General features: G+C 42.0%; 1 protein-coding gene across 5 annotated transcripts in view; it reads left to right on the forward strand.

The window, feature by feature from the left end:
* LOC110527653 (receptor-type tyrosine-protein phosphatase T) overlaps positions 1-14,705 on the forward strand; it is a 511,724-nt gene that overhangs the window by 455,460 nt on the left and 41,559 nt on the right. For all 5 annotated transcript variants that reach the window (XM_021609068.2, XM_036983141.1, XM_036983142.1 and 2 more), the window contains 4 exons: positions 325-361; positions 2,970-3,067; positions 3,580-3,696; positions 10,843-10,997. In XM_021609068.2, the coding sequence (XP_021464743.2) occupies positions 325-361; positions 2,970-3,067; positions 3,580-3,696; positions 10,843-10,997 (407 nt within the window). The remainder of the gene's footprint in view (positions 1-324; positions 362-2,969; positions 3,068-3,579; positions 3,697-10,842; positions 10,998-14,705) is intronic.

Genomic DNA, 14,705 nt, shown 5'->3' on the forward strand with positions numbered 1-14,705 from the left:
CTGGCTCTAGCCCTAGGAGCCTCGACTGTGTTGATTGTTAATTTATCTAACAGTGGTTGCAATAGTATGAATGAATATGAAAATGTATTTTTTTAACGCACGTTTCCACTTGATATGATTAAATGACAATGTCATATTAATGATATGAAATTGATATATTCATTTGAACAAGGCAATTTGTCTCGATGGAACAATATGACAGAATTGGCTATTATTTTGGCGGATAGGAAAATTAAGAGGCTCGGATTTGATCTTATTTGAAAAGGACCTTGCGCTGTTACAGTACACCTTAGAGTTTTCTTTTTTCTCTTCTCTTTCTCACAGGGGTATCATAGACCAAGACATTACATCGCCACACAAGGTAATTACATTGGATGGAGGGGAGGTCTGTAAAGACAGTAGACAGCTGGAAAAGTGTTCCCAGACGTAGGGGAGGTAATTACTTGGTTGCCCTATAAAAAGAAAAACACAGTTAAAGCCAATAACAAATTTAAGACACCATTCCTTTAGTTTCATAACAAATTGGGGGTTATCTTAGATTGACTGTGGGCATGGTTGTGCAGTGGATAAGTTGCTCTTCTTCTGGGATCAGATAATGAAGGATGAGACGGTGATGTCAAGATTCTTCAGAAAGTATAACTGCATTGTGAAGCCAATGGAAAGCTCTAGTCAATGGTAGTGCACTTTATGGGGATAGAAGGTGCCATTCTCAGGCATAGGGTACCATTTTGAATGCAGGCATAATGACACAATTCAAACACTTGGCTCCTATGTGTACTTCCTGGTTCCTGTTATGATCATCTCTGTCCAATACTTCTTGATAATATCCTTGCTTTCTTTTCTCCTTCCAGGCAGTGGTGACAAAAGTACCCAATTGTCATACTTGAGTAAAAGTATAGATACCTTAATAGGAAATTACTCAAGTAAAAGTGAAAGACACCCAGTAAAATACTGCTTGAGTAAAAGTCTAAAAGTATTTGGTTGTAAATATACTTAAGCCTCAAAAGTAAAAGTATAAATCATTTTAAATTCCTTATATTAAGCAAAGCAGACGGCACCATTTTATTTAGTATTATTTTATTTACGGATAGCCAGGGGCACACGCCAACACTTATTTACAAAAGATGCATTTGTGTTTAGTGAGTCTGCCAGATCAGAGGAAGTTGGGATGACCACGTGTTCTCTTGATAAGTGCATGAATTTGATCATTTTCCTGTCCTGCTAGGAATTCAACATGTAGTACTTTTGGGTGTCTGGGAAAATGTATGGAGTAAAAAGTACACTGCTCAAAAAAATAAAGGGAACATTTAAACAACGCAATGTAACTCCAAGTCAATCACACTTCTGTGAAATCAAACTGTCCACTTAGGAAGCAACACTGATTGACAATAAATTTCACATGCTGTTGTGCAACTGGAACAGGTGGAAATTGTAGGCAATTAGCAAGACACCCCCAATAAAGGAGTGGTTCTGCAGGTGGTGACCACAGACCACTTCTCAGTTCCTATGCTTCCTGGCTGTTGTTTTGGTCACTTTTGAATGCTGGCGGGGCTTTCACTCTAGTGGTAGCATGAGACGGAGTCTACAACCCACACAAGTGGCTCAGGTAGTGCAGCTCATCCAGGATGGCACATCAATGCGAGCTGTGGCAAGAAGGTTTGCTGTGTCTGTCAGTGCAGTGTCCAGAGCATGGAGGCGCTACCAGGAGACAGGCCAGTACATCAGGAGACGTGGAGGAGGCCGTAGGAGGGCAACAAACCAGCAGCAGGACCGCTACCTCCGCCTTTGTGCAAGGAGGAGCAGGAGGAGCACTGCCAGAGCCCTGCAAAATGACCTCCAGCAGGCCACTAATGTGCATGTGTCTGCTCAAACGGTCAGAAACAGACTCCATGAGGGTGGTATGAGGGCAGGTGTGGGTTGCTCTTACAGCCCAACACCGTGCAGAACGTTTGGCATTTGCCAGAGAACACCAAGATTGGCAAATTTGCCACTGGCGCCCTATGCTCTTCACAGATGAAAACAGGTTCACACTGATCACATGTGACAGAGTCTAGAGACACCGTGGAGAACGTTCTGCTGCCTGCAACATCCCTGGCATGACTGGTTTGGCGGTGGGTCAGTCATGGTGTGGGGTGGCATTTCTTTGGGGGGCTGCACAGCCCTCCAGGTACTCGCCAGAGGTAGCCTGACTGCCATTAGGTACTGAGATGAAATCCTCAGACCCCTTGTGAGACCATATGCTGGTGCGGTTGGCCCTGGGTTCCTCCTAATGCAAGACAATGCTAGACCTCATGTGGCTGGAGTGTGTCAGCAGTTCCTGCAAGAGGAAGGCATTGATGCTATGGACTGGCCCGCCCATTCCCCCGACCTGAATCCAATTGAGCACATCTGGGACATCATGTCTCGCTCCATCCACCAACGCCACATTGCACCACAGACTGTCCAGGAGTTGGCGGATGCTTCAGTCCAGGTCTGGGAGGAGATCCCTCAGGAGACCATCCGCCACCTCATCAGGAGCATGCCCAGGCGTTGTAGGGATGTCATACAGGCACATGGAGGCCACACACACTACTGAGCCTCATTTTGACTTGTTTTAAGGACATTACATCAAAGTTGGATCAGCCTGTAGTGTGGTTTTCCACTTTCATTTTGAATGTGACTCCAAATCCAGACCTCCATGGATTGATAAATTTGATTTCCATTGATAATTTTTGTGTGATTTTGTTGTCAGCACGTTCAACTATGTAAAGAAAAAAGTCTTTAATAAGAATATTTCATTCATTCAGATCTAGGATGTGTTATTTTAGTGTTCCCTTTATTTTTTTGAGCAGTGTACATTATTTTCATTAGGAGTGAAGTAAAAGTAAAAGTTGTCAAAAATAGAAATAGTAAAGTACAGATACCCCAAAAATGACTTAAGTAGTACTTTAAAGTATTTTTACCTAAGTACTTTACACCACTGCTTCCAGGCCCCATGCAGGAGACGGTGAGAGATTTCTGGAGGATGATCTGGCAAGAGAATTCTGGCAGTATCGTCATGGTTACGAACCTGGTGGAAGTGGGCAGGGTGAGTTCATCAAAGCGGATTTGAAAGGTGTTAGAGGAGTACTACTCTGGGGACACTGCCAAGTGGCTAAGAACTTGTGACGTTATTGCAGAACCATCAACGTTCTTATACTGAATGGATTTCCGTGCTGTTTCTTTCCCCACTGCTCGAAAAACACTTGGTGAAAATCCACTTGTTTAATAGGTTAGGGTGTGTCAATCATAGCTCATATTCCCCTTCCCTACACCTCATACCATTACTGTTCACAACAACAAATAGTTCACAACAAATGTCATGTTCACAATAAATCAACAACAAATTACTTGTTTTGTTTTCAATGCCATTCAATTAGGCATCTTTGTATATTATGAATATACTATCAACCACAGAAATAGAATGAAATGATTGGTCCTGTGTAATATTTGTTCTGTCCATTTCAGGAGCAAAAAACTGACTTTTGCACTCCAGAAGCAAAAGTCCCAAACAGCCTCTTTAAGAGACAAGGATTTGACCATGTATGTTTCTCTTCCCAGGTGAAGTGCGTGAGGTACTGGCCTGACGAGACTGATGTGTACGGAGATATCAAGGTGACACTGATCGAGACAGAGCCACTGGCCGAGTACGTCATTCGCACCTTCACAGTCCAGAAGGTAAACCGACTAAGTCAATAACCATGCTCTCTTGTTTTGTTTTCATTCATTCCAACCAAACAGATTTACATTTGTGGTTGCAAGGTGAAGCTATGTTGTTCAACTGGGAAATGAGAGTGTAATTGAACACTAGTAATCAGTAAGGATTTGCATTGAAAGAAGCACAATATAATTGGTATGCAGGATTCAGAATTCGACACCATTGTTCTGTTAGCTCTCTTTTAAAGGCAAACATCAGAGAAACAAGCTTTGATAGTCTTGAAATTCATATTTTGTGGCTCTGTAAAAGCCGCTTAAGCAGACAACACAACAGCTTGTAGTCAACGAATTGTGCATGCAATTAATCCATCAGTTTTACAAGAAAGCAAAAGTTCTTTTTAACCTTCTCACACTCTCCATTTGAACGGGAAACAGGACTTTGTCATTACAGAACTCCACTATCACACCACAACCTTAATTCCCGGGCCTTAAAAAGCAGTGCACAGTGATGGGTTCACGCTTCGTATGCTTTCAAATATAACGTATTAAATCATTTTAATTGTGTCAAATAATGAGCTCTGAAATTATGAAAAGCATTATTAATGACGAATCCAAAGGGATTATTTTACTGCACCACACAGATACATTTTAAAGCCCGTACACACACACATACTTTAATCTGTTGAAAATAAAATAAAACAGAGCCCACTGGATTGGCAAACGTAGACATAGTTTACCCCCGATTTACACCGTTACCACCTTCAATACTGCACCTGTCGACCCAAGTGTCCATATACTCCAAACAGGCAAGATATTTTAACTGCAGTGTCGAAGTATTATGTGGGCTTTGCCGGCATATCAACGCTGGCATGAAGGGATTAAACAGTTAACCAACCTAAATGGCAATTAAGCATTTATCATTAGAAATTAAGCACATTAGTATATTAGGAGCCTCATTAGCTACTGTACATGTAGCAGCAACTCTTCCTGGGGTCCATATAAAACATAAATACATGACAAAGTACAGAACAGTAAAAGACTAGAACAACTTAACATTTCAAATAAAAAATTACAATTAATAAGAGTTATATATAGGAAAGACACTAAGAGATAACAAAAATACTATTTACACACTATTCATATATACATATTCTTATATACAGTACAGTTCAATGGGAGTTAAACAGGAGTGGAGGTGTGAAGCCTGTGATCATTATTACTACTGTAGCCCAGTGTTATACTATACTCTAAATGGCCACTTTCCAGTTTCTGCACATCCACACCCATTATATGCTGCTGCCTTGGCTGATATCCTTATTGGTGGGTTCTATTTCAAATATATAGTTTCGATATCTCACTTTATGTGAATTCACTCCAGCAGATTTTCTAAAGCCTTGTTCACATTGGAAGTTTGAAGTGACTCAAATCCTATTTCTTTGCCTGTCTGATTCTAATCTGTTTATTTCCTGCAGTCTGAACAGCCAAAAATCACATGGAATCAGTTATTTCAAACCACATTTCAAACCACCTTCAAATCTGGTTCCTGGCCATGTGACTTGTTTATGAATGGTCAAATCTGATGAATTTGCCCTCAAGTGGTTTTAGACTGTTAATCAGCATATCGTGTTGCTTGCTAGCTACTCCGTCGACAGTTTGACAAGAACATGTGGTAGCTAACTAATAGCTTGTTAATTGTTTACAAACAAATGTGAATGTGCTAGAAAGCTAAACAGCTACCTAGCTAGCTAATTGACTGCTGTGGCTAGCCAAAAATGACCTGTTGTTAAAGGACTCTTTCTGAAAGCTGGACCATGTTATCCTTTGAGGCTTTAAAGGTGTTCTTACCCTATGATTTTGAACATTCAAAGCAACTGGGAAGCATCCATGGCAGGCATTGTTGTCACTTTAGCTTGTACATAACTTCTAAGTGATAGGAAGCACAAGCGCCACCACCAATTTGCCTACAACACTGCACACATACCCGTCGTTTCTATGACAACTGGAGTAGCCTTGTCAGCAAACTAATCTTAACGCTACAGCATTCTAAACGATTCTGTGACTTCAACTTTGTGTCAACAGTTTGTGGGAGGCCCTTTCCGGTTTCAGCTTGATAATGCCCCCATGCACAAAGCGAGGTCCAAACAAAAATGGTTTGTCGAGATCGGTGTGGAAGAACTTCACCTTTCCGCATAGAGCCCTGACCCCATTCGAACACCTTTGGGATAAATTAGAACACTGACCGAGAGCCATGCCTAATCGCCCAACATCAGTGCACAACCTCACTTCCATACTGACCACACCGCTCTCGTCGCATGTGACATAAATGTACACATACATGTTATTCGATCATTGCACCCACACTGCTTGTGCGCGCCAACGAGTGTCTGCGTGGCCAGGCGCTTAAATTGAAATTGGTTCTATTTATAATGTTCAACGCGCTGCAAGTACGGCCTCTCCCATCTCATCATTGGTTTATAGGAGCATATACCCACGTGGGTGATTGAAAGATTAACTGAGGTCCTCACTCCAAGTCGGTTGAAGTAATGCACAGTAAAGTTGGTTGCCAACCGTCATATGAAGTCCAAAGAATAAAAAGAAGCCCGAAGGAAGGGGAGATGATGAGAAACTAAATTTTGTTTACCGTTTTATCTGTGGATTAATTGTCGGAGTAGTGGACCTTGTGCATTTCAGGTAAAAAGGTGCACGCGGACGTAGGCATGCACAATGGCGCACGCGTCCGGTTTGGTCAGCATGTTATGCTCTTGTTGCTGAATGGAAGCAAGTCCCCACAGCAATGTTCCAATATCTAGTGGAAAGGCTTACTAGAAGAGTGGAGGCTGTTATAGAAGCAAAGGGGGGACAAACTCCATAATAATGCACATGATTTCGAAATGAGATGTTCGATTAACAGGTGTCCACATACTTTTGGTCATGTTGTGTATTTCAAAGAAATAGTTTCGATATCACACTGTACGGGGGATGTATAGACTTCCCTCATAATGCAGACATGTTCTCTGAAGCCAGACTAGTCCCAAAAATATCACCACTCATCTCGCAGTCTCTGTGCAGGCCAGTCAAGTTCAGTCAAGACCTCGCTTTGTGCACAGGGGCATTGTCATGCTGAAACAGGAAAGGTCCTTCCCCAAACTGTTGCCACAAAGTTGGAAGCACGGAATCGTCTAGAATGTCAATGTATGCTGTAGCGTTAAGATTTCCCTTCAATAGAACTAAGGGGCCGAGTCCGAACCATGAAAAACATCCCCAGACCATTATTCCTCCTCCACCAAATGTTGTACTTGGCACTATGCATTCAGGCAGATAGTGTTCTACTGGCAACCGCCAAACCCAGATTTGTCCATCGGACTGCCAGATGGTGAAGTGTGATTCATTATAGAATGTGTTTCTACTGCTCCAATGGAGGCGCGCTTTACACCACTCCAGCTGATGCTTGGCATTGCACATGGTGATCTTAGGCTTGTGTGTGGCTGCTCGGCCATGGAAACCCATTTCATGATGCTCCCGACAAACAGTTATTGTGCTGACATTGCTTCCAGAGGCAGTTTGGAAGTAGGGAGTGTTGCAACCCAGGACAGACGATTTGAACTCGCTTCAGCACTCGGTGATCCCGTTCTGTGAGCTTGTGTGGCCTACCCCTTCGCGGCTGAGCCGTTGTTGCTCCTAGATGTTTCCACTTCCCAATAACAGCACTTACAGTTGACCGGAGCAGCTCTAGCAGGGCAGAAATTTGATCTTGACTTGTTGGAAGGTGGCATTCTATGATGTTGCCACGTTGAAAGTCACTGTGCTCTTTAGTATGGGCCATTCTACTGACAATGCTTGTCTATGGAGATTGCATGGCTGTGTGCTCGATTTTATACACCTGTCAGCAACGGGTGTGGCTGAAATAGCTGAATCCACTCATTTGAAGGGGTGTCCACATAAATTTGACCATGCCGTGTAGAACTATGATCTATGATAATAGGAGTGAGATCTCTCCCTGCTTTTCCCTGCTCTCAAGAGCTCAAGGAAGAGAGGCCTGCATAAAAATGACAGGAGGTTGAACGAGTGGTGTGTTATGAAGAGGAGAGGGGCTCACCTCATTTGCCGCTCAACCTGTCTGTCTCCAAGAGTAGCTGTGATTGGTACTTCAGTTAGAAAATCCACTAGAGCAAATCTCCATAAAGTGAAATATCTCACTCATATTATCATTTGACTGAGTTTATACAAGTAACCCTACATTTTGGTATCATGCCACGTGCCTAGCAGAGTGAGAACCACTCACCTTCTACTCTGTTGAGTTCATGTTGCCATGGCAAACACGATCTAGGCCCTACCTACCTTCCTCACAATCTTTGATTTACTACACATTGTGGCTTTGTTGTGTCACATCTTAGATCTTTACTCATTATCTACTCATATTGATTTCGTAATGTAATTTGAACATCAGAGGAAAGGAAATCAATGGTCTCCCAGCTATCAAATCCCCTTTGTTTTGTTCCCTCAGTACACACAAGTTGTCATAATGTACTTTTTTTAAAGAAACCAATCAGTAGCTATTTTTATTCAGTTGTTGAACTGGAATGGGAGCCCATTTGCCCTACATTTTTGAGGATGTTCACTGTAAACCTACATGGCGCTGGAATGTATAACAGCTGTTTTACGGGCTACTGACCAATTCTGTTATTTTGTGTTTTTTTTGTGCAGATCTTAACTTATTTTGTACATAATGTTTCCAACATCGTTTCCTATGACCGAAAATAGCTTCTGGACATCAGAACAGCAACCACTAACCTCAATTTGGATAAAGATTTCTACTTCAAAGAGTCAACGGCACAGAGCATACTGCTCACCCCAGACCAGGCCCTAATCCCTGACAATCGGTAGAGAAAGAGACAACGATATAGAGGCCAACGTGCGGGTACACTGAGGAAAGTACAGAGGAGAGTAAATAATCCACCTGTACATTGTATTCAATTGGTGAATCATTGGAGTTCAAACTGGACGAGCTCCGTTCGAGACTATCCTATCAACGGGACCTGAAGAACTGTAATATCCTGTTTTTCTCGGAAACTTGGCTGAACAAGGACATGGATAATATTATAGCTGTTTTTCCTATAAGTCAGCAGGAAAGTAACGGCAGCATCAGGCAAGCTCAAGGGGAGTGGTGTGGGTCTCTTTGTTGCTATCTCTAAGATTAAGGAAGTCTCGAGGTTCTGCTCACCTGTAAGAATACCTCATGATAAGCTGTGGACCATGCTATTTACCAAGAGAGTTATCATATTTTCATCATATCATACTCATATTTTACGTAGCTGTTTACCACCCCAAACCTACGCTGGCACTAAGACCACACTCAATGAGGTGTATAGAGCCATAAGCAAACAAGAAAATACTAATCTAAAGGTGGAACTCCTAGTGGCCAGTGATTTCAATGCAGGAAAACTGAAATCCATCTTACCTAATTTCTATCATTTCGGCCACCTGTGCAACTAGAGGTGAAAAGCTCTACATCACCTTTACTCCACACATAGAGAGGCAGACAAAGCTCTCCCACGCCATTTGGCCAATCTGAACAAACAACTGAAGTCGGAAGTTTACATACACTTAGGTTGGAGTCATTAAAACTCGTTTTTCAACCACTCCACAAATGTCTTGTTAACAAACTATCTACTTTGGGCATAACAGAAGTAATTTTTCCAACAACTGTTTAGAGACAGATTATTTCATTTATAATTATCTGCATCACAATTCCAGTCGGTCAGAAGTTTACATACACGAAGTTGATTTTGCCTTTAAACAGCTTGGAAAATTCCAGAAAATGATGTCATGGCTTTAGAAGCTTCTGATAGGCTAATTGACATAATGTGAGTCAATTGGAGAAGTATCTGTGGATGTATTTCAAGGCCAACCTTCAAACTCAGTGCCTCTTTGCTTGACATCATGGGAAAATCAAAAGAAATCAGCCAAGACCTCAGAAAAAAATTGTAGACCTCCACAAGTCTGGTTCATACTTGGGAGCAATTTCAAAACGCCTGAAGGTACCATATTCATTTGTACAAACAATAGTACGCAAGTATAAACACCATGGGACCACGCAGCCGTCATAAGGAGGAGACGCGTTCTTTCTCCTAAAGATGAACGTATTTTGGTGTGAAAAGTGCAAATCAATCCCAGAACAACAGCAAAGGACCTTGTGAAGATGCTGGAGGAAACAGGTGCAAAAGTATCTATATCCACAGTAAAATGAGTCCTATATTGACATAACCTGAAAGGCCGCTTAGCAAGGAAGATGCCACTGCTCCAAAACTGCTATAAAAAAAGCCAGACTACGGTTTGCAACTGCACATGGGGACAAATATCATACTTTGGTCTGATGAAACAAAAATAGAACTGTTTGGCCATAATCACCACCATTACGTTTGGAGGAAAAAGGGGGAGGATTGCAAGCCGTAGAACACCTTCCCAACCGTGAAACACTGGGATGGTAGCATCATATTGTGGGGGTGCTTTGCTGCAGGAGGGACTGGTACACTTCGAAAAATATATAATATAATAATAAATAATAATAAATTAATTAATATAATAATAAATTATGTGGGTATATTGAAGCAACATCTCATGACAGGAAGTTAAAGCAAATGGGTCTTCCAAATGGACAATGACCCCAAGCATACTTCCAAAGTTGTGGAAAAATGACTTAAGGACAACAAAGTCAAGGTATTGGAGTGGCCATCACACAGCCCTGACCTCAATCCTATAGACAATTTTTGGGCAGAACTGAAAAAGCATGTGTGAGCAAGGATGCCTAAAAAACTGACACAGTTACAAGGTCTGTCAGGAGGAATGGGCCAAAATTCACCCAACTTATTGTGGGAAGCTTGTGGAAGGCTACGATGTTGGGAAGCATTTCACTCTTAGTCCACAAGTGTTGTTTACAAAGCATGTGATGAATACAATTTGGTTTAATGCCTATATTTGAGCCTCCATTTTGTTGTCAGCCCACAGTTTATAAAATAATATATGCCATTTAGCAGACGCTATCCAAAGCGACATACGTCATGCATACATACATTTTTCATAGGAATCGACTGAGCCAAATAGGACCAATGTTTTCAGGAAGTCCACTGTGTATGTCTCTATTTGAGCCTCCATATTGTTTTCTTTCAGAAGGGCCACCATGAGATTCGGGAGATCCGTCAATTCCACTTCACGAGCTGGCCTGACCACGGTGTGCCCTGCTACGCCACCGGCCTCCTAGGCTTCGTCCGCCAGGTCAAGTTCCTCAACCCTCCCGATGCCGGCCCCATCGTGGCCCACTGCAGGTACATACTGACCATGCTGGGTTGGTCAAATAACACAGGACTACTGGGATGACATATTTATCACTCATGGCTTTCGTATATGTATTTATGTATTCCTTTTTCATCAGATAAGTTGACTCTGAACATATTCATTCAGTATGTCAACGGCCTGTGCGCTACAAGACTATTAGCCTGCTGAACAAAAGCCTAGGCATTAGCTCAAGGTTCTAACTCAAGTCAGACGCATTTCCCCGTCACAGTAATGGGTTTCGAACAGCCTCCATTACATGACTGCTTAGTAACTTGCTGTGGAATCAGACAGCAGAGTTAATTCCCAAACTATAGGGCAAGAAAAAATAAGGGGGCTGATTAATGGAACTATACTCTCGGATTCAGGTAACTCCCAAATACCTGCACACTCTCTTTGACTACCACCTCCTACTACCCCACAGGCCCATGCACTGTCCAGATCCCCACAGAAATAACCATCACAGTAGCTGGGAGCCGTCACTTTCATCTTTAGTGAATGAGCGAGAGCGATGGGAGACTAAGGCCGCTCTCTCTGCTCTCTCTCCTCCACCCTTCCGCATCCCACTCAAACATCCACCCCATGAGACCGAGGCATTTACATGTAGCTCAGACAGGCAAAGGGGGAGAGGTGGAGGGAGGCTTGGGGGAGAGGGATGGAGGGAGGGAGTGCATGTACACAATGAGATGTGACATGGAGAGGCTGCTAAGTGGCAAAAATGCAATTTCACTTTTGGCTCGGGACTCTCAAAACAAAGCAGATGTGACTAAGACTTTTTCAGAGTGGATTAACTCAAGTGTCCGGCGCTGTGCTTTCTGCTCCCATGAAGCACGGGGCACCTTTCTACCTCTCATACATCCAAGGACGAGAATGGAAGAGACTATGGCAAATGTTATACTGCCACTTTATTCCCTGCCCCTTCTGTTCTTTGCACTCTCATACATTGGATTGATGACATTAACCTTCAAGGATTGTTAGGGAAAAAAGGAGGATTCACACCTGTCGCGGGAGAGTGACATCCACCATATAATCTCTGATATCCCGACCTTGGAGAAACGTAAGGCTTAGCAGCACTTAGCAGCAGGGAAGAACAACTGGCAGTCGCCCTGGAATGAGGCGAGGAACACAATGTCCTCATTGTAATTATGGCACATAAATCATCAAATACATTTTATAAATGTTATAACAACCCATCTATACTAAAAGGAGGGACAAATTACACGACTGCAACTTGTAAAACGTTACTGTCTGGTAGCTAGCAACTTATGCTAGCTAGCTACCTAGCATTTTTCAGTTTATAGTAATTTAGACATCCAGTTAGCTAACCAGCTAATACTAGCTTTAACTTGCTCACTAGCCATTAATAATCTACTAGCTAATCAAACATATGTTTTTGTTATAAATTAACTCTACTACAGGCTAAATATTTTCCTTACCTTTACAGAGGTGACAAAAACCAATGTCAATCACAAATGTATTCTACTTTAGCTAGATACTGTACTACCCATGCTAACTGGCAAGTTTCTTTCCTGCCCCCCAATTTTGACAATGCTTTAAGTAGTCATTGTTTAGTTAGGAACTCCTCCCACCTGGTTGTCTACATCTTAATTGGACACACATTGAAAGGAAATAACCAAAACCTGCAGACACGCAGCCCTCCAGGAATCAAAGATGAATTCAGTTAAACCTGTGGATCCAGGTGTGTTTGGGCAGTCAGTACCATAAATAAATAAAGTCATTTCTAGACAAAAGCCATCTCTCTCTCTCTTACCCTGTCTTATCCTTTGGGACATTGTAGAACCATTCAGTTGAGTGCATTTGTGGCACAACTCATGTGTGAGTGGGGGCCGGCTGACTTGTGTTTCTTTGAGCACTTTCGCTGTCTGTCGTCATCCATATCACCAGGGATGTAAATGAGCTGTCACAGTACCATATTGAATGCTGCCTCTTCATCTTCTCTGCTCCTACAGCAGAAGATAATAGAGAAAGAAAGAGAGGGAGGAGATTAGAATTTACAGGCTGTGCTAAGGGCCATGATATACGTGCTGAAGGGCAAGTGGGGGGGAATCACCATGGCACCTCCAGTGGTCTCTGCTGCGGTTAGATATGACAATAACCAATGGGTGGGAGTGTAGCAAAGGTAAGCTGGTAGTAGTATGAACATATTGAATAGCTAGTTTTCTCTGTCTGTAACGTCACTTGGGGTGAGTAAGTTGCTAGTGTTGAGAGAGAGAGAGAGAGAGAGAGAGAGAGAGAGAGAGAGAGAGAGAGAGAGAGAGAGAGAGAGAGAGAGAGACTATGTATAGTGCTGCAAGAGTCTCTTAGTTTGAGTCAGGATTTACATACCTAGAATGGAAAAGGCTAGATGGAGAGGGGTGCTAGGGTTTTGTATAGGTGTTTTTGCAAGGTGTTCGTAAAATTATACAAAACTGTAAATGGTGGACAACCCTGTCACTGGTTAGTTTGAAATACTACTAGTGTTAAAACTTCTCTTCACACAAGCCTTTATTCTATCTCATCTAAAGATGCTTGTAATCCCCATAGCAAGACTACTATAACCATGTCTATGTGCAAATTCGCTATAACCATAGACATAGATAAGATATCTATCTATTGGCTTTGCCAGCTAGCTAGCCAGCTAGCTATACAAATAGATAGCTACCCACTGGGCACAGACGTCAGTTCAACGTCTAGTTTTGATTTACAATTGATTAAGTTGTCAACTAATGTGAATTTTATGTGAAATCAAAATAGAATGTCACCCTTTTTTTTTTATTTAGGTTAAAAGTTTTTTGGAAACAAATACTAAATTCCCTTACGTTGATGACTTTTTGCAAATCCAATCACTTTTTTCATGTTGATTCAACATCATCACATATAATTTTTGGGTTGAAATGACGTGGAAACCACATTTACTGAACCAGTTTTTGCCCAGTGGGTACTGCTGTGACTAGCTAACTTCAATGCAAATGTATTTAGTGAGCATTGAATAAGATAAACAACAGGAAGCTAGCTAGTTAACCATCTGTAGGAACAGGAAATTTATTTTACTAGCAAGCAAATAAGCATTTGTGGTCAGCACTGACCTACTAGGTAATCATAACAGCTAGAACAGAAATGGGAGAGCTCTCACCGGCTTCATATCCATTGCACAGCAACACATTTTTAAGTATATCTGAGTTTGCTAGCAAGCTCAATACCTAGCTAGCTAAATAGCAAAGTCCTGTCTGTAGATGGCCACCCGCTAGGTAGGTAATGTTTATTAGTTGTCAAATTCACAAATTCACTGGTGTTGCAACATAATAAATACAACTGAAACCGTCAGTTAGCCATAATGCCATGTGAAAGTAGCTGATGCAAACTAGCCACTTGTGAAATGCAGTCCTTAAAAACATCTTCCATCTTGCTAGGTCCTGTGTAGCTCAGTTGGTAGAGCATGGCTCTTGCAAAACAAGGTTTATGGGTTTGTTTCCCATGGGGGACCAGTAAGACATTTTTTGCATTTACTACTGAAAGTCGCTCTGAATAAGAGCATCTGCTAAATGTAAAACATTTAACTAGTTTGTGTCCTGGGAATGTTTACACTAGGACAATAGGCAGAAAAGGCATTGACATCAAAAAGCTCAAACTTTTTGTATGTGTCCCATTTAGGGGAAAGGGAGATACCTAGTCAGTTGTACAACTGAATGCCTTCAACTGAA

This window comes from Oncorhynchus mykiss, chromosome 7, assembly GCF_013265735.2.
Source record: "Oncorhynchus mykiss isolate Arlee chromosome 7, USDA_OmykA_1.1, whole genome shotgun sequence".
NCBI classification, from domain to species: domain Eukaryota; kingdom Metazoa; phylum Chordata; class Actinopteri; order Salmoniformes; family Salmonidae; genus Oncorhynchus; species Oncorhynchus mykiss.